Source organism: Halichoerus grypus, chromosome 11, assembly GCF_964656455.1.
Source record: "Halichoerus grypus chromosome 11, mHalGry1.hap1.1, whole genome shotgun sequence".
Taxonomy (NCBI): domain Eukaryota; kingdom Metazoa; phylum Chordata; class Mammalia; order Carnivora; family Phocidae; genus Halichoerus; species Halichoerus grypus.
In genome coordinates, this window is record NC_135722.1 from 14,801,233 (window position 1) to 14,826,331 (window position 25,099).

The 25,099-nt window shown below is 37.5% G+C and overlaps 1 protein-coding gene across 2 annotated transcripts in view; it reads right to left on the minus strand.

The window, feature by feature from the left end:
* Positions 1 to 25,099, minus strand: part of CSTPP1 (centriolar satellite-associated tubulin polyglutamylase complex regulator 1) — a 188,325-nt gene that overhangs the window by 88,783 nt on the left and 74,443 nt on the right. For both annotated transcript variants that reach the window (XM_036105111.2, XM_036105110.2), the window contains exon 3: positions 14,179 to 14,309. In XM_036105111.2, the coding sequence (XP_035961004.1) occupies positions 14,179 to 14,309 (131 nt within the window). The remainder of the gene's footprint in view (positions 1 to 14,178; positions 14,310 to 25,099) is intronic.

Genomic DNA, 25,099 nt, shown 5'->3' on the forward strand with positions numbered 1-25,099 from the left:
AGGGGGCCTGGGAGAGGCGTCTGCGGTGCTGGTAATGTTCTCTATCTTTATCTGGATGAATATTATATGAGTATGTTTATTTTGTAGGAATCCATTGTGCTATATGTTTATTACTTTGCACGTTTCTCTACATATGTTATATTGCAAAACATTTTTTTACTTAAAACTTTTCAAAAAATAAAATAGCATAGGCCCCAACCCAAAAGATTCTGATTAAATCAGTCTGGGACAGGGCCTCGGCATCACTATTTTTTTTTTAAAGTTCTCTAAGTGAACTTGATATGCAACTAGGGTTGAAAACCACTGATGTAGAGCAAGGACTGGAGCAAAGAAAAAAAAGTTAAAAAGTTATTCAATGTTTCTCACACTTGAGAGATAATAAGAATCACCTGAAATGCTTGCCAAAAAAAAGAAAGTCCCAGGTACCTCCCTTGCTGACTGATTTAGTAGGTTGGGAGATGAGCTCAAGGAATCTGTCTTTTTGACAACCTCTCCAGTGTTGGGTTAATTAGGACAGCCTCTCTGATTAATTAGAGTTCTAAATTAGGGTCAGGTGGTTGCAGTGGGAATGAAGAGCCGGTTACGCCAAGCAACACAAAACTGGAAAACATTAAATTTTCAACACTACTTATACTTGCTTTTATATACTGCCAGTTTAAAATCCACCAAAACCACCAAATTTGAGTATGGTTTATTAAATTGACATCTTTAACCTAAGGTGGTTTTATTTTGATTCATAGTGTTTAAGTTTAAATTAGTCATTTACTTTTGTTTCTAACAGAACCATGAAATCAGGTGATTTTAGAAGCCTAAGGCATACCATTCTGTTTCTGGTACATCTACTTTAGAGAATGGGTTTAATAACATCTCATAGTACAGTCTCACTTCAGCCTAACTTTTAAAAAATCCTTGGTTATATTTTCAAAGAACTTCTAAATTCTGTTTATTATGCCCTTCAAAGCATGAACTACGTAGTAAAGCAAGTACTATACTTCCCCCAATAATAAGAATCATGATTTTTAAATTTTAAATAAAAGATGGAATAACTACATTTTTTTCTCTTGAAGACAGGTAAAATGGAACTTAAAATTAAAGAATTTGTAGCTACTTTCCTCTGTAAAAGCAATGAAAGCAGATCACAGACAAATGCAATACATTCTTATGCCTTAACTCCTTTGATCACATTTTAGGCTTTCAGGAAATCACTCACTGATCTCAGAACCTGAATGTCATATTTATGTTTATTTAGCATCAGAGCAGGAGCACTTGACTGGGAGAATGCCTGAATTTATCAACGGGCTGGGAGACATTGGGCCCCAATATTTGTGGTGGGGGCCCTGATTTTTTTATCAATATGATGGGGGAAGGGTTGAAGTACCTCAATAGTTTTCAAACCAGAAGACTAGAATTCTTCAGAGGCATTAAAAGTTTCTACAAATGTTTAATTTAATATTTTTCTTATTAAAAACATACCTTTATTTAACATCTATGAGAAAAACAAAATGCACACTAAATCTTTCACATAGTAAATTTTATTATACAGACACAACTGACCTGTGCTTTCATGTTAACTCACTGTGGAGCTTCTCCTGTTGCACAAATGTGTGTTTGTATATATATTTGAATCTGTAAATGTGCCACTGATTAGAAAGCTTTTTATCTACCCTGCTCATTTTCTTTTCTTTTTAATCCAGGACTATATTGACATAAAGACTGAGATTACATAAAATCTTTAAATTCTACTGGGTGAGAGTACAGATGTTAACAAGCCCTCCTTTTACTTGCCTCTATATCATGTGGTTATGGAACCAAACAAAGTAGGTTTATTACTTTATAAAATATTTGATAATTATAAAATAGAAGTCTTCAAGTGTTAAGATACTAAAGTGGTAAAAAAAAATGTAGTCATGTTTGAACTGGGACTGGAAAAGCAATGGCAGAAAAAATTTATGGAGTGGAGGATCATATAAAGGCAAGGCACTAAAACGTCCTCAGAAGTTGAGTAGATAAGCACTAGCAGTTAAAATTAGGCAAGCATTATTTCAAAACACTATAGGATAAATGTTATGCACATTGATATGGACTGTCAATTTTATTAGGATAAGACTTTTAGATTGTAAGGGCACCTGGGTGGCTCAGTTCGTTAAGCGTCTGCCTTTGGCTCAGGTCATGATCCCAGGGTCCTGGGATCAAGCCCCGCATCGGGCTCCCCGCTGAGCGGGGAGCCTGCTTCTACCTCTGCCTGCAGCTCCCCCTGCTTGTGCTCTCTCTCTCCCTCTGTCAAATAAATAAATAACATCTTAAAAAAAAAAAAACTTATAGATTGCAGACCTTTCAGAGTTACTTGCAGAGATGTCAGTAGTGATAGCAGAATTTATTCTTTTATACTAAAGTTTTCTAACAGACATAAGGCAGTTGTCAGAACAACAGTCAATGAAATCAATTGCTATTATTTCTAACTTAAATAAATGCATTAAATATAGGTTTATGAACTTGGAAATCTTGCTGATATTTTAGATAAATCAAATAGCTCAATTAAGGCTTACAACATTGCCATACTTATAGCCTCTGATAAGACGTTAGTAACGAATCAAAACAGGATTTGGACTCAGCATGCAAAACAAAATTTTTCTGTGTTGAAACTGTGAGTAAATAGATGGCCTTGGTATTAGTCTGCTTGAACTGCCATAACAATACCATAGACTGGGTTGCTTAACCAACAGAAATTTATTTTCTTCCAGTTCTGGAGACTAGAAGTCCAAGATCAAGGAGCTAGCAGGGTCAGTATCTGGGGGTATCTCTCTTTGGCTGCAGAAGGCCACCTTCTAACTGTGTCCCCACATGACAAAGAGAGGGCACAGGCTCTCTGGTGTCTCTTCTTTTGAGGACACTAATCCTTTTGGATCAGGACCCTATCCTTATGACCTCACATAACCTAAATTACGTCCTTATAGGCCCTACCTCCAAATACAGTCACCTTGGGGTTAGGGCTCCAACATATGAATTTTGGGGCACACAATCCAATCCATAGCAGCCTCTGAGATATCTGATTTTTTTAAGAAATAACACCATTAATCAACTCATATATAATGTTATAAGACACATGTATTTTTCTTCAAACAATAAAGTTTTTAAACTAGCTGTGAAAATTGTTAATTGATTTCCCCAAAGTGATTATTCATCAATTAGGAATGTGAGCAATTGTTAGGTACATTAGTTACTCAGCTTTGACACAACAATTTACTATCATTCCTTTTTTGAATATTTAGACATATAACTAAACTAATTCAGTTTAAAAAAAAAAAATTGACTGGATGTCAAGATGTTAAAAACAAAGCTATAAGTATCTGAAGCTAATTATCTGTGTGAATCACAATTTTCTTGACAAGCTTTTATCTCAAAACCAAATACTGGAAAGCTTTCCCCCAACATCAGGAACAAGACAAGGATGCCTGCTTTTGCCACTTCCACTCAACACAGTACAGGAAGTTCTAACCGGAGCAATTAGGTAAGAAAAAGAAATAAAAGGCATCCAAGTTGGAAAGGAAATGGTAAAACAATCTCTATTTGAAGATGACATCATCTTCTGTGTAGAAAACCTTAAAAATCTCTCTCTCTCATACACACACACATGATTACAACTAATAAATGAATTCTGCAAAGATGGAGGATACAAAATCAACATACAAAAAACAACTACAATTCCACAAAGTAGCAGAGAAAAATGTAAAAAGGAAACTAAGAAAAACAATTCCATTTACAATTTAATGAAAGGACTAAAATACTTAGGAATAAATCTAAGCAGGGAGGTGAAAGACTTGCATATTGAAAACTATAAAACACTGCTGAATGAAATTAAAGAAGACTTAAAAGAAAATCATAGGCCCCAAATCGTGTCACTTAGATTAAGGTCCTATGTCAGTAAACCAAGACTTAATAGCTAACCTAACTGCAGTTTTAACCCCCCCAGTAATGTAACTTTTAACCAGTCAATATGGGAGTTACCTGGTGAGTAAGAGAATATTTACTGATAGATCTCTTCCAGTCCCCTTAGGAGGGTGACCCTTAGTGGATTCTTCACTAATAATTTCCTTTTCTCTGCTCCCTGTTTATCTTTAAAAGCCTTTCTTTTTCAGCAGCTCAGTGAAACTCCCCTCTGCCTGCTAGATGGGATGCTGCCTGATTCATGGATCTATTTTTTTTAAGATTTTATTTATTTATGAGAGAGAAAGTATACAAGAATGAGGGGGAAAGGGCAGAGAGAGACGTAGAGGGACAAGCAGACTCCTGCACTGAGCACAGAGCCAGACTCAAGGTTCAATCCCATGACCCTGAGATCATGACCTGAGCCAAAACCAAGAATAGGATGCTCAACTGACTGAGCTACACAGGTGCCCCCATGAATCTATTAATAAAGTCAATTAGATCTTTAAAATTTACTTGGTTGAGTTTTTGTTATTTAACAGAAGAATTAACATTGTTAAGATGTCAACACTATCCAAAGAAATCTACAGATTCAACACAATCCTTATCAAAATCCCAACAAACTTTTTCACAGAAATGGAATAGCTGATCCTTGAGTTCATATGGAATTGCAAGGGGCCCTGAATAGCCAGGACAATCTTGAAAAAAAGAATGAAGTTGGAAGACTCAAACTACCTAATTTTGAAACTTAATACAAAGCTACATAACTTAAAACAGTATGGTACTGGCATAAAGACAGATATATAAACCACTGGAATAGAATAGAGAGCCCAGAAACAAATCTTCACATGTATGGTCAATTGACTTTCAACAAGGGTACCGTTCACTGGGGAAAGGACTACTCAAGTCTTTCCAGCAAGGGGTGCTGGGGAAACTAGATACCCGCATGCAAAAGAAGGAAGCTGACCCATACTTTATACCTTATATAAAAATTAACTCAAAATGGATCAAAGACCTTAACTTTAAAGCTAAAACTATAAAACTCTTAGAAGAACACTGAATTTGACAATGATTTCATAGATACAACACCAAAACCATGGGGAACAAAAGAAAAAATAGATAAACTGGGCTTCATCAAAATTAAGACCTTTTGTACATCAAAGGATACCATCAAGAAGGCAAGAGGACAACCTGCAGAATGAGAGAAAATATTTTCAAATCATATATCTGATAAGGGATTCATATCCAGAATATATAAAGATCTCCCACAGCTCAACAACAGAAAAACAAAAAACGTTATTCAAAAATGGACAAAGGACTTACACATTTCTCCAAAGAAGACATACAGATGGCCAACAGACACATGAAAAGATGCTCAACATCATTCATCATCAGTTGATGATGAGATATCAAATAAAAACCATAATGAGATATCACCTCATACCTGTCAGAACAGCTAAAATAAAAAACTCAGGAAACAAGTGTTGATGAGGATTTGGAGTAAAAGGAACCCTTGTGCACTGTTTTTGGGAATGCAAACTGGTGTAGGCACTGTGGAAGACAGTATGGATGTTCCTCAAAAAATTAAACATAGAACTGCCCTATGATCCAGTAATCATACTACTGGGTATTTACTCCAAGAATACAAAAACACTAATTCAAAGGGATATATAAGCTCCTATGTTTATTGCAGCATTATTTACAATAGTCAAACTATGGAAGCAACCCAAGTGTGTATCCATAGATGAACGGATAAAAAAGATGTGGTATATATCTATACACACACACACACACACACACACACACACACACACACACAGAGGAATATTATTCAGCTGTAAAAAAGAATGAAATCTTGCCATTTTCAATGGCATGGATGGAGCTAGAAAGTATTACGCTAAACGAAATAAGTCAGTCAGAGAAAGACAAATACCATACGATTTCACTTATATATAGAATTTAAAAAACAAAACAAATGAGCAAAGAGGGAAAAAAAGAGAGAGAGACAAACCAGGATACAGACTCTTAACTACAGAGAACAAAATAGATGGTTACCAGAGAGGAAGTTGTTGGAAGGATGGGAGAAATAGGTGAAGCAGATTAAGAGTACACTTATCTTGATGAGCACTAATATATGGAACGGTTGAATCACTATATTGTACACCGGAAACTAAAATAACACTGTATATTAACTATACTAGAATTAAAATAAATTTTTAAAAATGCAACTGGTAAAAAAAAAAAACCCAATAGCCAATAAGTACATGAAAAGATGTTCAACATCATTACTCATTGGGGACATGCAAATCAAAACAATGAGATACAACTTCATACCCATTTGGATGCCTTTTATCAAAACAGCAGGCAATAGCAAGTGTTGTTGAGGATCTGGAGAAATTGGAACCCTTGTGAATTTCTTGTAAGAATGTAAAATGGTGAAGCCACTATAGAAAACAGTATGGCAATTCCTTAAAAAGTTAAACATAGAATTATCATATGACCCAGCAATTCTACTCCTAAGAATATGGCCAAGAATCAAAGACCAGGACTTACACAGGTACTTGTACACCCATGTTCATAGCATGTTATTCACCATAGCCAAAAGGTAGAAGCAACCCAAGTGTCTGCTGACAGATGAATGGATAAACAAAATATGATATATACACACAATGGATAGAAAGGAATGAAATTCTGACACATGCTACAACATGGATGAACTGTGAAAACATCATGCTTAGTGAAAAAAGCCAGATACAATATCATGTAATTCCACCTATATTAGATACCTAGAAGAGTCAAAGACATAGAGACAGAAAATAAAATACTGGGGCTAGAGGATGGGGAAATGGGGAATAATTTTTTAATGGGTAAAATGTTTCAGTTTGGGAAGATGAAAAAAATTAGAGAGATGAATGATGGTGGTGGCTGCACAACAATGTGAATGTAGTTAATGGCACTGACCTGTACATTCAAAAATGGTTAAAATGGGGGCACCTGGGTGCTCAGTAGGTTAAGAGTCTGACTTCAGCTCAAGTCATGATCCCGGGGTCCTGGGATCGAGCCCTGCGTTGGGCCCCACGCTCAGCACGGAGTCTGCTTCTCCCTCTCCATCTGCCCCCAGCCCTCAGCTCATGCTCTCCCCCTCTCTCAAATAAATAAGTCAAATCTTTTTAAAAAAATGGTTAAAATGTTAAATTTTATGTTATTTATATTTTATCACCAAAAAAGATTTCTCTATTTAAAAAGTGGTTAGAATGGTAAATTTTATGTTATGTATATTTTACCACAATCAAGGGATAAATATATTTTAAAACCCTTAGTCCTAGTTTCAAGACAAGATGACTTCTATGGTCCCTTTCAATTCTAAAATTTTTTGAGACAGCAAGATAACAAGGTGGAAAGAGAAGGAGCATCTAGTCAAGGAATAAGCTCCTGACTCCTTCTGAATTGAGAGTGTAACTTTACCTTTCAAATGATTATAAATGGACCAAGAAGTTCTAGCAATGGTAGCAAACTCAAATGCCTACAGAGGCCAGGCAGGAAACGTAAGCAGATGAAGCAAGGCAGCTGGGGATGGTGGTAAATCTGAGGCCACCACATGCCCTGTCTAAAGGGAGCAGCTGTACCTCCGCCCTGGCAAACTGCCTCTCTGTTGGAATGTGGGCATGGTATTGGGATGATTTTCCATTCTTTAAGTGAAATTGAATTGAGATTTTTATGTTAAATTTTTGGCATCTAATTTTTAAAAATTATTATTTTTTAAATTTTTTATTTTATTTTTTTAAGTAGGCTCCACACCCAGTGCAGGACCCAGTGCAGGGCTTGAACTCACCACCATGAGATCAAGACTTGAGCTGAGATCAAGAGTCAAACGGTTAACTGACCGAGCCACCCAGGCGTCCCTTAAAAAAATGATTTTTAACATTGCTAGCCAAAGAAAACATAACTGCAGGCCAAGGAACATGCAGTCAGCTGACCACTACTAGTTAGTGATTTCTTTCGGAGCATAAAGGCATGACTCAGAATACAAAGGAAAGGAGGTAGTATAGTTAGATCCTCGCCAATGTTTAAAGTTTGCATACAGATCATGGGGCGCATGGGTGGTTCAGTCAGTTAAGTGTCCAACTCTTGATTTCAGCTCAGGTCACGATCTCAGGATCGTAAGATTGGGTTCAGTGCTGGGGATGGAGCCTGCTTAAGATTCTCTCTCTCCCTCTCCCTCTTCCCCTCCCCTCCATGCTCTCTTTCTCTCTCTCAATAAATAAACAAATAAATAAATAAGTTGAGTAAGTAAGTAAGTAAATAAATAAATAAAAATAAAGTTTGTATACAGACCATGATCTAAATCTTTTAATCCTTGTTTGGAAGCACCAGAGGGTACTGAATATTATTTTAATTGGGTGTCCATCGATACTGTATAGCTTTGAATGGGCCAGTTTTTAGGGGGGCACTTTGAATGTGAAGTTTATGCCTCGCCTACAGTAGGTGATCAATAAGGAGTAGCTATTATTATTTTCAGTCAAAGTCCCTACACAATATTGAAAACAGTATAAAGCTCTTCTGAAACCAACCCTACCCTCTAATATAAGAGATAATAATATAATCCATTCAATAATCACAGATTAATGAATAGTGATTGGGAAGTGGTGAGCCTTCATATTAAATAACAAAAAAGAAATCATTTACGTATGTTAGGTGCTAAGAATGTAGTTATTGGCAAAACAAACAAGGTTCTTGCCCTCATCAAGCTTATAGTTTAATAAGGGAGGTGGACATTAAGTAGAGTCATCCAAAAACACTTAGCCAGAAACTGTAATAAACAGTATGACTAAAAATTACAGGATGATTTGCAAAAGAATAATGAAGGGAACTAATTCAGATGAGGAAGGGAGGGACAAAGAAGGTCCTTTAAGGAGCTGACCTTTAAGCTAAGACTCAAAAGGATGAAGAGACGTTAGCAACCTAACAGTATTATGCATGGAGGGCAAAGAGGGTTGGGTGAGAAAGGAGGTAGTGACAAAAACATTCCGGGAATCATTGTGTGACATGTGTGATAGCCCCAAATAACCGAAATAAAAAAAAAAATAAAGGAACATTAAATAGAGGGAAAGATTAAAGTTATTGGAGGTAGTGAGGTGAAAGATTTGAGGTGACATCACACGTCAATGTTCTCCCTGGAGGAAAGGTTTTGAAGAAGGAAGTAAAGATGGAAAAAGAAAAAAAAAAATTAGAATTGAAAAGAAATAAGTACAACCGCAGACAGGAACCAGGAACCGAAGGTTGAAGAAGTTGTTTATTGGCCACATCAGTTTCTGGGACAAATGTGGAGCCGTGGAGCTCTGGTGGGAGCAGGTGCAGAGGACAGGCCAGAGGAAACCACAGGACTGAAGAGATTACATGGAAGGATTTTTGTTTGTTTAAAAAATGACAAAAGTAACAAATGCTCTTTAATATTTCAAACAAGACAGCCACCCATTTCTGAAGTAAGCACTGTTAATCCTCACAGAATGGTTTTTAGTGGTGAGGATGAGGATTAGTGACAAGCAAAATCAGGTGGAAGTTTGAGGCAGTTCACAGAGAAGTCAGACCAAAAGCTTTATTTCAGCCTAAATTGTCTGCATTTTCCCTTGCGATCACTTTAACCACCATAACATTAGATATTTTAGGAAAAACAGTTTTTATCATATGATTATATAGACCGACTGCAAGTCTCTGATCCCTAAACTGTGATCTTCTTTCATAAATGCAGGGATTTTTTTTTTTTCAAATCTCTGATTATCAGACCACAAACTCCATGAGAGCAGGAATTTCTGCTCTCACTCCCTGCTTTATCACTAGCCAACTAACACATAAATGTTTGTTGAATGAATGAATATACCTAGACTATGAAGACAAATCACAGTGAATTCAGAGTAAAACATAAAAGGTTAAAGAATTGGAGAAAAAAAAAAAAGGAAAGGAAAAAGGAAGGGAGGGATGAAATTGGCAATACTTTAGATTCTGGCCTTTATTCTTGACTCTTCTCTCCCACACTCCTACCCAATCGATCAGCAAGTCCTGTCAAATCAACCTGAAATAGCTCTTCCTCTCCCTGCCACTTCCTGTTCTGTTGTATTGGCTCCTAACTGGTCCTACTCCTGCCTTCCATTCCATTTTCCATGCTTTTGCCAGTCTCATATGTGAAAATACCACACAAATTGGTAAGATTCAACTGACTGGGATGATGTTTCCTTCTTATGTACTAAGCACCAGCCACAATGAACTTCTTGCAGTTTCCACAGGAACCATGTTGTTTCATGTCATCATACTTTAACTTTCTGAATCTCAGTTTCATTTTCTGTGAAAAAGTGATAATAAAAGTATCCACCTAACACATAGGATCATTGTAAAGAAAAATTAGATATTCCACATATGAAACAACTTCATAAATGTTAATTGCTATCATTATTTTCACTTCTGATATTATATTTTTTACATCTAGAAATTCCATTTGCATCTTTTTAATATCTTCCATTTATCTCCTAATTATAGCCATGTTTTCCTTTACATACTTGAGCATATTTATATGATTTAAAATAACTGTTTGAAGGCCTTTGTTAGCTAATTCTATTATTTCTATCTTTTTTGGGTCTGTGTTTCTACTGATTGATTTTTCTCCTGGTTATGGGTCATATTTTCGTGCTTCCTCTAATGTCTGGTAATTTTTAATTGGATGTCAGACATTGTGCATTTTATGTTATTGAGTGCTCGATTTTACTGAGTTCCTTTAAGGAGTACTGAATTTTGTTCTGGTATACAGTTAAGTTACTTGCAGATAGACGCATTTAATCCTTTTTGTTTTTAAGCTGCTAAGGGCTCTATCCAGTGTCAATGCCCTATGTACTTTGAGGTTTCTCCACCTTGGCTGGTAGCAGCATGAACTATTCCTAGCCCTGTGTATACTCCAGGAACTGTTTGGCCTACTACTGTTTTCTGGTGGTTCTTTTTCCAACCCACACATGTGCAGAGTTTGTAGCCAGAGACTCAAATACCCACTTGCAGCTCTCTGGAGCTTCCTAAGCAACTCCCTCCTCTTTGGTACTCTGCCCTGCAAATTCTGGCCACCGTGGCCTCTCCAAACCCCAATCTCTGCCTCCTCAACTCAGTAAGACTGCTGTGCTCTTTGGATCTCCTCTCCTGTACTGTTGCTTGGCAACTGCCTCTCAGAGACCACAGTCCCAGATTAACTGTTGTTTAATATCTGAAAGAGTTGTTTCAGATACATTGTTTGATTTTCTAGTTGTTTATGGCAGGAGGACAATTCCCTAAGTTAGTACTTCTTCATGGGCAGAAGAGGAAGTAGCTCTCGTTCTTTTATTAAATGAAATATACATATACATATTTGTTCATTTGTAAAAGCACAAAGCTCAAAATTAAATTCTAACAAACTAAAAATAAACTGTGGACAATAGCTTTTTTTTTTTTTTTAAGATTTTATTTATTCATTTGAGAGAGAGAGAGAGACAGAGGAGAGCACAAGCAAGGGGAGAGGCAGAGAGAGAGGGAGAAGCAGACTCCCCGCTGAGCCAGGAGCCAGACATGGGGCTCGATCCCAGGCCCTGGAGATCATGACCTGAGCTGAAGGCAGACGCCCAGCCATCTGAGCCACCCAGGCGCCCCGACAATAGCTCTTTTGAGCCAATATCTCTAAACAGAAGTGAAGATTTACTTCAGGGAATTTTAATCTTTGCCAGACTTGGAAAATTCAGATTGATCTTTCACACTGAAAGAAATACCAAAGTGAGAAGTTGAATTTTAAAGGCTTATTACATATGAATAGGTCTTTTTGCTTCCAAGACTCTAAAGTTGCCTAGATAGCAAGAGGTTCACTAAACCCTCATGAGGTTATTTGAATTTCAGACACAGGAAAATTAGCGTCATTCAGTACTCAGTCATGGAGAAATGACACTGCATCCCTATACTTGCTAAAAACTGGGATAAACCATTTCTTGCCAGAAGGCATCAGGTCCTTAGTTTTCTACAGGTGGCTTCATTTTTAGATGTTATGCTGGAACTCTGATCTTCTTTTGCTGTTTCCCAGAAGACCTAGTTTCTTCTTGATAATGCTAAAATATGTACAAGATGTTCTAAGGAAGTCATCTGCAGAAGAACAATATAATATCAGCTCCTCTGAGTAGGAGTCAGGTACGTGGCATTCTAATTGAAAAAATGGGGCTTAATAAGTACTTTCTTTTGGAACTTTGCCTCTGAGTGTTTTTGCTTGTTCTGGATTAAAATTGGGAACTGACACACTTCGGGACTGAAAGCTGTTCTAAAGTTTCCTGGAAGAAACTGAGAATATATTAAAATGATTTAACTGAAGATTTTAGGATCACCTAGATGCAAATGTTGCATTTGGTCTTTAAGAAATCAGAGGCTGTCTGATTAAGAAGCCTAACAATAAATATCCAGCATAAAATCTAGGTCTTGTTTATGGTACAGGAAAAACAGGGAGAACTTGGAGCTGCTTCCTCTTAGCAGCTGGATGAATCACTGACAGCTGCTGTACGAAAGGTAAAGAAACCTACATCTGCTCAGAGTCCAAATGCTATATGGATCCCTTGTGATAGTAAACAGATTCTGGAAGAGGCCCCACTTCTAAATCAGGAAAAGAATTAAGGAGATCTAAAGACTGTTTTCCATAGTTATCTCCATGTGCCTATTCCACAAAAACCAGCTCTAGCTGTATGCACCATTCTTCAATAGAGTGAGTATTCAATAAATATCTGCTGACTGACTAAGGGACTGGGAAAGGATTGGGAAAAACAGGTTCTGATGAAATACTACAGACTTTACCTGTACACTCACAGCTCCCGGTTTTGTTTATGTAGAGACCAATGGGTTAGTTTCTCTGAGGTAGTTCACTTAAAATTGAGTCCACTTTGATTTTTGTCCACTAGTGCATATAGTCAATAAAGGAGATGATGCTATTCTCAGTACACTAAGTATTTCTGCTCAATAGTGTAATTGAGATGGATAGTCTCTTGAGTTACATGTCACAGAAGCCGTGATTAGAATAATAAAAAGAATAGAAATAGCATATTAGCATCTTAGTAAATTTGGGTTTGGTTCTTATTATCTCTTACTACTGCAAATCTCCTAACTATGCTCTCTGCCTCCAGACTCACCCTCTAAGTCATTTCTTTTCTTTTTTTCTTTTAAAGATTTTATTTATTTATTTCACAAAGAGTGAGAGAACACAAGCAGGGGGAGTTGCAAAGGGAGAGGGAGAAGCAGACTTCCCGCTGAGCAGGGAGCCCAACACATGGGGCTCAATGGCAAGATCCTGAGAGAGCTGAAGGCAGATGCTTAACCAACTGAGCCACCCAGGCGCCCCACCCTCTAAGCCATTTCTATACTGCCTTTCAAATGATCTTTCTAGAACTCAGATATCATCACACCATTCTTCTGAATAAAATCCTTTAACCTACAGAATAAAATCTGACTTCTTTTTTTATGGCAAAAATGATCTTTCAGACCTGACTCTTCTATTCTTCACAGGCTCATCTCCGCTAACCCCCTTCACAAACTCTAGCCATTCTGATCTTCTCAATGTCTTAAATATTCCAGGTTCTTTTATGATTTTACAGCACAGCACATGCTCTACCTAGAATGTCTTTCTTTCCTTTATCCATGTAGATAACTCCTACTCTTCCTTCCCAAATTAGACCAAACAACCAGTTCTCAGGAGAACCTTCTCTAATCTATTCGTTCCCCTTTCTCTAACAATAGTGTCCCCGTCCTACCCCCACCCTCCACTCAGGAGTTTCCTTCTTTGTATTCATATCATTTCTTCAATTTGCTGCATGTATTTTAATATCTGCCAAGAGCAAAAGCTCTGGAGTCAGACTGCCTGGGTATGAATCCCACCCCAGCATTTGTTGTATAACCTTGTCAAGTTACTTAACCTCTCTGATCCCCAGTTTCATTAGCTATAAGATGGGGATGATAGTATCTACCACAGAGAGCTGTTGTGAAGAGTAATAAATCACCACACATAAAGTGTTCAGAGCTGCACTTGGCTCCTAATAGATATCATTAGTGATGGTGTTGGTACTAGTAATGGTGGTAGTTTCTGTGACACAAGACAATAGCTCCTCAAAAGTAAGGGGAGCCTCGAATAGCATGTACTCAAACAGTATTTATAAGAACAAAAGAAAGACAGAAGTTTGGAAGGAAGAAAAGAAGGCAAGAAAAGAATTTACGAAGACTTACCGCCATTTTTGCCCACAGTTCGGAAGCATTTCCAGAAGGCCCGTAAGAATGATGCCCTATTGTGAGGGGTGGCTTGGATGAAGCTGAATTCCCGAAAGAGAATGTGAGTTCCCTGACATACGCTGTTAAAACTGCAAAGAGAAAAATCAAGGAATCATCATTAGAGGAAGAGATATGGAAGGCTGGAATCAGAATAAAAAATCAAGACCACACAGAACCATTGCCAAAAAGGAGGAAAATCTTTTCTCTCCAACAAAACTCTGAACTATAGATTAGACCAAGTCTTTCAATGAAGAAATCCCTTCATATAACCATATCCTTCTGAAAACTCTTGGAGTCCAATTCCTCTGAGTGTTTCCTACCTCCCACATATATGCACTGAGGGAGTTTTAATCAGTCACGGGAGCATCTCAAATAGAGGGAAATCTTTCAGTCTTTAACTGGATGACATTGGCACTTGTACCTTTTTGGAGAATACTTCTCCTTCTACCACATTTGGAATCATTATTTCTGTACTCTCTCTGACCTACCTCAACTGCCATAAGAACAACACGGCTCATGGGGACATAACTGGATTGTCTGTTCCAGTTTGGGGGTGATGGATACCTTTTTGACAATAACCTCAGAGGCAAAGCCATGTGCCAAAGGATACGAAAGGTTTCAAATAGAACATTAAGGCAAATAAGAGGAACAAGGGTAAAAAGTGGCCCCTGAATGAGAGTATGAAGCAAAGCCCCAGGGCCCAAGTGAGTCATTGTTTAAGCTGGGCCGGATAAGGGGAAAAAATATACTCCATTGCCTTTGGGTTCTTCTGCCAAAAAAATAAAGGCTGTAGAGCCTGGCGTAATCTAAAAATGGAAATTCCACCAAAGAATAGGCAATTATCCAGTAATCATCACAACTAAAGGCAGACTTCAGGTTCCAGAAAACTCCTAAATTCCCTGACAAGTAAATCATGAGTGGAAAATATGTTAATCTTTGTAGAGAAGCAGGCATTAAACTGAAGATGGCAAAGCAATAGAGAGACAGTGGAAATTCCAAATGCCACTTTTCATTTGCTGACAATTTAAAGTGGGAGCAAAGCTGAATCTCTGAACCAAACAGGAAAAAATTTCAGGAGTCATCTGTTCCATCTTCCTTTTCCCTGACCAAGTTCTGAGGGAAGCATCTAACCTGTCTTTAACATAGAGTATGTTATCACTTAAGATAAAATTAGCCTCTTCCTGTTAATATTAACAACATTGTATGAAAAAAGCAAATTACATGCTCTTCTCCCTGTGGAAAACTAGTGTAGAAATCTACTTCTGACACACTATGAGGAAGCATGAGGAAAACATCTGGTAAAGAATTATGTTAGAAGAGAACTTTTTAAAAAAGTATCGCAAGTGTTAAACATGCAGTTTGCAATGCTGTTGTCTTGAGCAAAGGAAAATGAAAAATAAAGCAAATGAGCTGTTACAGGTAATGGAGTAGGTCACATTTCTAGCAAATGAAGTCTAAAATGATAACAATCTAGTTTAAATTTATGAAGCTATCCAGCAAAGAATCAGTCCCAAAGTATGCTTCATACCCCCCATGGGAAAAAAGCTGGTGTCTAGGTCATAATCTGGTCTGTAAAGAAACTCACACTAGTGAAATTATATCCTCAGTGTAGCTTTTTAAAAATATATTTTTTAGGGGTGTTTGGGTGGCTTAGTGGGTTGAGAGTCCAACTCTTGGTTTCAGCTCAGATCATGATCTCAGAATTATGAGATTGAGCCCAACCCCGGGCTCCATGCTCAGCAGGGAGTCTGGTTGAGATGCTCTCTCTCCCTCTCCCTCTGCCCCTCTACCATGCCCCCCCAGCTTGCTCGCTCGTGCTCTCTGTCTAAAAGTAATTAAATCTTTAAAAAATATGTATCTTTTTTAAAACTAGGGAATAATTTATGCACTGAAGAATCTGGCTGAGACTCATTGTACGGATAAGAATTTACATAAGAAGTTATAAAATAAGAATTTTAAAAAACAAACTGATAGACCAAGGACATATAATATTGAATACAAAAAGATTTATATTTCCACTACTGTCTTAAGATCATCCCTACCAATAAAATTTAGCTGGTCAGTATAGAGATCATAATCACTTTACTCAAAGAGTTAGTAGATAATATAATCAGTGAAAACTCTTTTAGATAAGATGGCTGTAAAAAAAAAAGCAGAAAATACAATATATTGCTCAAAGCTTTACTGTTTCTCCTCAACCTGAAATAACTTTTCCCTACCTCCATCTGTTAAAATTCTATCCAGTTTCTCAGGACCATCTCAAATGCCACATTTTGCATGAAGTTTTTTCCTGATTTTATACTCATGCCCAATTCTCATCATGCCTCACTTATAACTAACTCTCTACTGGTACTCCAAATCTGCTGCCTTTGAAAAAAGTTACTGGACTTATATCGCCTACAAGACTGTAAGTTCTATGGAGTAAGTAATTAGGCTGTATTCATCTTGGTCTCCATCACATTATCTAACATGTAGTACATACTACTCCATAAATGCCTTTGGTAGTTGATTTAGAAAGATTAGAAAGAATAGATAAGTAATACCAGGGAAAAGTATCAGATTTATATTTGTAGTCAGCCACACTGGAAATACTGAAGTCAACATTTTATAACCTTTTTAAAAGTCCAGGACTTTGGCCTGATATTAGCATTGTAGTATTGCAATACCAACTTTGTTTTGATTAGTATTTGCCTGGTATATCTTTTCCTATGCTTTTAATTTTAATCCTTCTGGGTCATTTTGTTTTAGATATTTCTCTTGTAAGTAGTATATAGTTGGATTTTGCTTTTTACCCAAACTTACAGTCTCTGTATTTTAATAAGTCAGTTTTTAAAAAATATATTTGATTAATTTTTGCCATCTTATTATGTCTTTTCCATGAATATTTTTTCTTTGGCTTTTCTTTTCCTGCTTTCTATTGTGTTAGGAAAGTTTTTTCTTTTCTTTCTTTCTTTTTTTTTAAGATTTTATTTATTTTGAGAGAGAGAGAGAGCGGGGCGGGGGAGGGCAGAGGCAGAGAGAATCTCACGCAGACTCCACACTGAGAACAGAGACTGAGGCGGGGCTCGATCTCAAGACCCTGAGATAATGTCCTGAGCTGAAATCAAGAGTCAGACCTCAACCGACTGAGCTACCCAGATGCCCCAATTTTTTCTTTTCTTTTTTTTAAAGATTTTATTTATTTATTTGGCAGAGAGAGACACAGCAAGAGAGGGAACACAAGTGGGGGGAGTGGGAGAGGGAGAAGCAGGCTTCCCGCAGAGCAGGGAGCCCGATGCGGGGCTCGATCCCAGGACCCTGGGACTATGACCTGAGCCAAAGGCAGACGCCTAACGACTGAGCCACCCAGGCGCCCCTAATTTTTTTCTTTTATAATTATTTTCTCCCCCCCTTTGTTACATTGGAAGCTATGACAGAATCTGTAACTTCTTAGAATTCCTCTTAAAAATTCAACATACATATTTAGCTACAGTTTTCCTTTTTTTTAATTGAAGTATAGTTGACATACAACGTTATATTAGTTTCAGATGTACAGCACAGTGATTTCGACAATTCTATACATAATGCAGTGCTTACCACGGTAAGTGCAGGCACCATCTGTCACCATACAGAGTTATTACAGTATTATTGACTATATTACCTACACTGTGCTTTTCATCCCTGTGACTTATTTATTTTATAACTGGAAGATAGTACCTCTTAATCCCCTTCACCTATTTTGCCCATCCCCGACCCCCTCCTCTCTGGCAACCATCAGTTTGTTCTCTGTATTTACGAGACTGTTTCTGTTTGTGTATGTCATGAGCACACTATGAAGGTACACACGTGAGTTATGTCTTTCCACATTGTCAGCTTTATTCAGTCATAAAACAAGGTTAACGTAATTATAAAGCAGGTTCAGGATTCCAAACTCAATGACATTTCACCATGTGATTAACTTGGCTTCTTACATGGCACACAAAGCAAAACACAAGACCTAAGTCACACGACAAACAAGATAACACGGTGGGGGGGGGAGGGGGTTGGGTAGGAAGTGAACAAACCAAACGCGAAGTCAGTCTGTGGGTGCACAGTTGAGATAAGGCCGCAGGCCAGGCCGGGTCAGCTCTTGGCACTACTGCTTATTCTGTTCAAGCAGTGGAGGATCTCAGTTCTGTTCGGAGATCAATCAGGCAGAGCCTTCGGCAGTGGCTGCCTTTTTTAAGTGCTCAGACATTGAGGGGTCAGTGTCTGGAGAGTCTACAGTTTGCTGCAAAACTCCTTCCTTTTTAAAGGGATTTAATCAGTCTTGAGACCTCCTGTGCTTCTCCTAGTTATCAGTTCTGGGGTGTTGTCAGCTGGTGCTGGTCTCAGTGATATCTGATAGCTTCAGAACCCTTAACTCCATCTTTCTCTCTACAGTGTATGTTTGTTTGTTCATTTGTTTTGTTTTTTAGAATCCACATATAATTGAAATCATATGGTATTTGTTTTTCTCTGAGTTATTTCACTTAGCATTATACCCTGTAGGTTCATCCCTGTTGTCCGAAATGACAAGATTTCCTTCTTTTTATGGCTGAGTAATATTCCATTGTATATGTATACCAAACCTTCTTTACCCATTCATCTATTGATGGACACTTAGGTTGCTTCTATATCTTGGCTATTGTAAATAATGCTACAATAAATGTGGATGCATAGATCTTTTCAAATTAGTAGTTACACATTTTTTAAAATGTCAAGTCACTCATTATTTTTATTACTCTCCAAAGCAAGACAAGAAGCAAAGCACACTCTAAATAACCTATGAGCACTTTTCTCATCTTCTGATATTATTTTCTAGATTTTGACTTCTATCTTTTAAATTAAAAACTTTTTTAATATGGTAAAATGCTTATAATACTTACTATTTTAGCCATGATATTTATCATTTTAACTACTGTAAGTGTACAATTCAGTGGCTTAAATACATTCACAATGCCGTTAACCATTACCATTATCTATTCACAGAATTTTATCATTATCCCCAACAAAAACCCTATATATATTAGACAGTAATTCCCCCTTCCACCTTCCTCCCAGACTTTGGTATCCTCTATTCTACCCTATCTCTATGCATTTGTCTATTCTAGGTAACTCTTATAAGTGGAGCTGTACAATATTTGCCCTTGTGTGTCTGGCTTCTTTCTTTTTTCTTTTTTAAGATTTTATTTATTTATTTATTTATTTATTTATTTATTTATTTATTTGAGAGAGAGAGCACAAGTTGGGGGGAGAAACAGAGGCAGAGAAAGAAGCAGGCTCCCCACTGAGCAGTGAGCCTGATGTGGGGCTTGATCTCAGAATCCTGAGATCATGACCTGAGCCGAAGGCAGATGCTTAACCAACTGAGCCACCCAGGCGCCCCTTTTTTCTTTTTTTAAAGATTTTATTTATTTATTTATTTTAGAGACAGAGAAAGAGAGAGCATGCACCAACAAGCAGAGGGAGGGGCAGAGAGGGAGGGAGAGAGAGAGAGAATCTCAAGCAAACTCTTCACTGAGTGTGGAGCCCCATGTGGGGCTCGGTCCTACAACCCTGAGACCATGATTGAGCTGAAACTAAGAGTGGAAACCCAACCCCCTGAGCCACCCAGGCATCCCTGGCTTATTTCACTAAGTTTTTAAGGTCCATCCATGTTGGGCTTATATCAAATTTCATTCCTTTTTAAGGATAAATAATATGCCATTGTAGGTATATACCACATTTGTTTATTCATTCATCTGCTGATGAACACATGGGTTGTTTCTACCTTTTGGCTACTATGAATAATGCTTCTATGAACACTGGTGTACAAATACCTCTTCTTCAAATATCCTGCTTTCAGTTCTTCTGGGTATATACCCAGAGGTGGAATTGTTGTGTCATATAGTAATTGTATATTTAAATTTTTGAGAAAACACCAAACTGTATTCCTGGTGGCTGCACTATTTTATCTTCTCATAGCAGTGCACAAGGGTTCTAATCCTTACCAACATTTTTCCTCTTTTCCTATTTTTTTTTTAATAGCCATGCTAGTAGGTGTGAAGTGGTATACCTCACTGTGGTTTTGATTTGTATTTTCTCATTGAGTAAGATGTGCTGATCATCTTTTCATGTACTTATTGGACATGTGTATATTTTCTTTGGAGAAATGCCTATTTAAGTCCCTTGACTATTTTTTAATAAATTTTTTTGTTGTTGGGTTGTAGGAGTTCATTATATAATCTGGATATGAATCCCTTATCAGATATATAATTTGAAAATATCTTCTCTCATTCTGCAGGTTGTCTTCTTGCCTTCTTGATAGTACACTTTGAAGTACAAAAAGTTCTTAATTTTGATGAAGTCCATTTTATCAATTTTTTTTCTTTTGTTCCCTATGCTTTTGCTGTGATAACCATAAAATCGTTGCCAATTATAATGCCATAAGGATATTTGGTTGTTTTCTTCTCAGAGTTTTATAGTTTTAGCTCTTAAATTTAGGTCTTTGATCCATTTGGAGTTAATTTTAATTTTTATTTTTTTATAATTTATTTATTTTAGAGAGAGTGAGCAGGGGGAGGGGCAGAGAGAGAGGGACAGATAGAATCCCTCAAGCAGACTCCCTGCTGAGTGTGGAGCCGGATGCAGGGCTAAACTCCAGGACCTTGAGATCCTGATCTGAGCCAAAATCAAGAGCCAGCCGCTTAACCAACTGAGTCACCCAGGCACCCTGAGTTAACTTTTATATAAGGTATAAGGTCTGGGTCAACTCTCTTCTTTTGCATGTGAATACCTAGTTTCCCCAGAACCATTTGCTGGAAAGATTTGTTGAATAGTCCTTTCCCCAGTGAACAGCACCCTTGTTGAAAATCAATTGACCATACATATGAGGGTTTGTTTCTGGGCTCTCTATTCTATTCCAGTGGTCTATATGTCTGTCTTTGTGCCAATACATACTGTTTTCAGTACTGTAGTAAGTACTGTAGTACTGTATATTAAGTTTCAAAGTTAGGAAGTTTGAGTCTTCCAACATCATTCTTCTTTTTTAAGATTGTCCTGGCTTTCTGAAGTCCCTTGTAATTCCATGTGAATTTGAGGATCAGCTATTCGATTTCTGTGAAAAGTCTGTTTGAATTTCGGTAGAGATTGTGTTGAATCTGTAGATTTCTTTGGATGGTACTAACATCTTAACAATGTTAAAAGTCTTCCTACCCATAAACACAGGATGTCTTTCCATTTATATAGGTCTTTTTAGATTTCATTTAGCAGGGTTTTGCAGTTTTCAGTGTGCAAATCTTTTACTTTCTTGGTTAAATTTATGCCTTGGATGCCTGGGGTGGCTCAGTTGGTTAAGCGTCCAACTCTTGGTTTCAGTTCAAGTCATGATCTCAGGGTGGTGGGATCGAGCCCCACATCAGGCTCCACACTCAGTGTAGAGTCTCTTTGAGAATCTCTTCCTCTCCTTCTGTCCCTCCCCCTGCTCATGCATGCATGCATGCACTCTCTCTCTAAAATAAATAAATAAATAAAATCTTCAAAAAAATTTATCCCTAAGTATTTAATTCTTTTAGTTGCTATTATAAATAGAATTGCTTTCTTAATTTCCTTTTGACTGTTGACTACCAGTGTATAAAAACAAAACTGATTGGGGCACCCGGGTGGCTCAGTCGGTTAAGCATCTATCTTTGGCTCAGGTCATGATCCCAGGGTCCTGGGATCAAGCCCCACATGGGGCTCCCTGCTCAGTGGGGAGCCTGCTTTTCCCTCTCCCTCTGCCGCTCCCCCTGATTGTGCTCTCTTGCTCTCTCTCAAATAAATAAGATATTTAAAAAAAAACCACACAACTGATTTTTGTGTGTTGATTTGGTATCCTGCATCTTTGCTGAATTTATTAGGACTAGTAGACTTTTTGTGGATTCTTTGGGATTTTCTACACATAGGATCATGTCATCTGCAAATAGTTTTACCTTTTCCTTTCCAATTTGGATATACCTTATTTCTTTTGACTTCTACCTTTTTAAATGTAAAAAAATTACTCATTACTTTTAAAGGTCAATAGTTAATTAAGTTTATCAACATATCAATTTTCATGCTCACTACTATTCTTCATTGTGTTCCTTCCCTCTTTGTTCAATTATTTTCTTGCTAAAGTACATCATCCTTTCAGACAGGTCCACAATCACTTATCACTTTGGACCTCTCTATTTTGGAATTGACAAATTTTTGGATTTTATAAAGGCAATAAGTTGCACAAACCAGATGTGATATAGCACCCCCAGTGGGGCTGGGGTAGCAGCCCATAGTCAAGCATATTAAAATTTCCACAGTGAAACATATATTTACATTAAGAAGAATAAATAAAGAGCAAAGATAGTCTCATAAACTAGTCCAGGTCAGCTTTGCTCCCAAATGAGTCTGCAGAAAACTCAGCAAAAACAACTTCAGGTTTTCTATGCTCTTTTGATTTCAAATTGTGAATTTCTGAATATTCACAGACCTGTTGTTTTTGCAAAAGCCTGTGGGTGGTAAATGCTCTCAGTTTTCATTTTCTTGAAAATATCTTTATTTACCCTCTGGAGTAATGGTTTAACCAGGTGGAGAATTCTGGGTTGTCATTTATCTTCTCTCAGCACTTCGAAGATACTACTCCATTGTCATCTAGCATCTATCACTGTTGTCAAGAGGCCATCTGTCAAACTCCTGTCATTCCTCGTGGAGTTAATCATTCTTACCATTCATATAAGCTATTTTCTTTATCATTAATGTTCTGTGGATTCTATAATGTGTCTATCATGTAGGTATATTTTTAGTTATCTTGCTCAACACTTTAATCTGACTTATGTCTTTTGTCTCAGAGAATATCTTTTAAAATATTGCTTCACTGCCATCCTCTCTAACCTTTTCTTCTCCTAGTAGATGTACTAAAATGTTTCTCTTCTGTGTCCTTTCATAATTTTCATCTTTTATCTTTGTGTTGTACTTAGTATTATCTTCCAAATTATGAATTCTTTTTTCTTTTATGTCTGGTCTAAAGTTTATTCTCTCTGTTGAATTTTTTATTTTTATTTATTTTTTAATGACCATGTTTTAATGTTTTTATTTTTTAAGATTTATTTAGGGGCACCTGCGTGGCTCAGTCATTGTCTGCCTTCGGATTGGGTCATGGTCCCGGGGTCCTGGGATTGAGCCCCGCATCGGCCTCCCTGCTCAGTGGGAAGCCTGTTTCTCCCACTCCCACTCCCCCTGCTTGTGTTCCCTCTCTCTCTGTGTCTCTTGTCAAATAAATAAATCTTTTTAAAAAAAAAAAAGATTGATTGATTGATTTTAAAGAGAGAGAGAGAGCAAGAGCACAAGTGGGAGGGCCAGAGGGAGAGGGAGAGAGGATCTCAAGCAAACTCTGCACACTGAGTGCAGAGCCCGACATGGGGCTTGATCTCACAACCTTGAGATCATGACCTAGGCCAAAACCAAGAGCTGGACACTTAACCGACTGTGCCACCCAGGAGCTCCTGTTGAATTTTTTAAAACATCCATAACTTTTTTACTTCTAGAATGTTTAATCGGTGTTTTAAAGAATTTACATGGTTTTGTTTCTGCTTCCCAATTTTTGTTCTCTATTTTTCCTCTCAAGTTTTTATTTCAATCCCATACAGTGTAATATTACCGTACAGTGTAATATTAATTTCAGGTTTAGAAATTCAGTGATTCAGGGGCGCCTGGGTGGCTCAGTCATTAAGCGTCTGCCTTTGGCTCAGGTCATGATCCCAGGGTCCTGGGATCGAGCCCCACATCGGGCTCCCTGCTTGGTGGGGAGCCTGCTTCTCCCTCTCCCACTCCCCCTGCTTGTGTTTCCTCTCTCGCTGTGTCTCTCTCTGTCAAATAAATAAATAAAATCTTAAAAAAAAAAAAGAATTCAGTGATTCAGCACTTACATACAACACAGTGCCCTCCTTAATCCCCATCACAAGTGCCCTCCTTAATCCCCATCACCCATCTAGCCCATCCACCCACCCACCTCCCCTCTGGTAACCAGCAGTTTGTTCTCTATAATTAAGAGTCTGTTTTATGGTTTGCCTCTGTCTCTTTTTTTCCCCCATGTTCATTTGTTTTGTTTCTTAAATTCCACATATGAGTGAAATCACATGGTATTTGTCTTTCTCTGACTTATTTCGCTTAGTATAGTGCACTCTAGTTCCATCCACATCATTGCAAATGACAATATTTCATTCTTTTTTATGGCTGAGTAATATTCCTGTGTGTGTGTGTGTGTGTGTGTGTGTGTGTGTGTACTACAACTTATTTATCCATTCATTAGTCGATTAACATTTGGGCTCTTTCCATAATTTGGTTATTATTGATAAGGCTGCTATAAACATCAGGGTACATGTATCCCTTCAAATTAGTATTTTTGTATCCTTTGGGTAAATACCTAGTAGTGCAATTGCTAGATCATAGGGTCGTTCTATTTTTAACTTTTTGAGGATCTTCCATACTGTTTTCCAGATTGCCTGCACCAGTTTGCATTTCCACCAACAGTGTAAGAAGTTTCCCATTTCTCTGCATCCTCGCCAACACCTGTTGTTTCCTGCGTTATTAATTTTAGCCATTCTGACAGGTGTGAGGTGATATCTCATTGTAGTTTTGATTTGTATTTCCCTGATGATGAGTGATGTTGAACATCTTTTCATGTGTCTGTTGGTCATCTGTATGCCTTACTTGGAAAAATGTCTATTTATGTCTTCTGCCCATTTTTAAACTGGATTATTTGTTTTTTGGGCAATAGATCAATGAAACCAGGAGCTGGGACTTGGAAAAAATTAATAAAATTGATAAACCCCTAGCCAGACTTATCAAAAAGAAAAGAGAAAGGATCCAAATAAATAAAATCACAAATGAG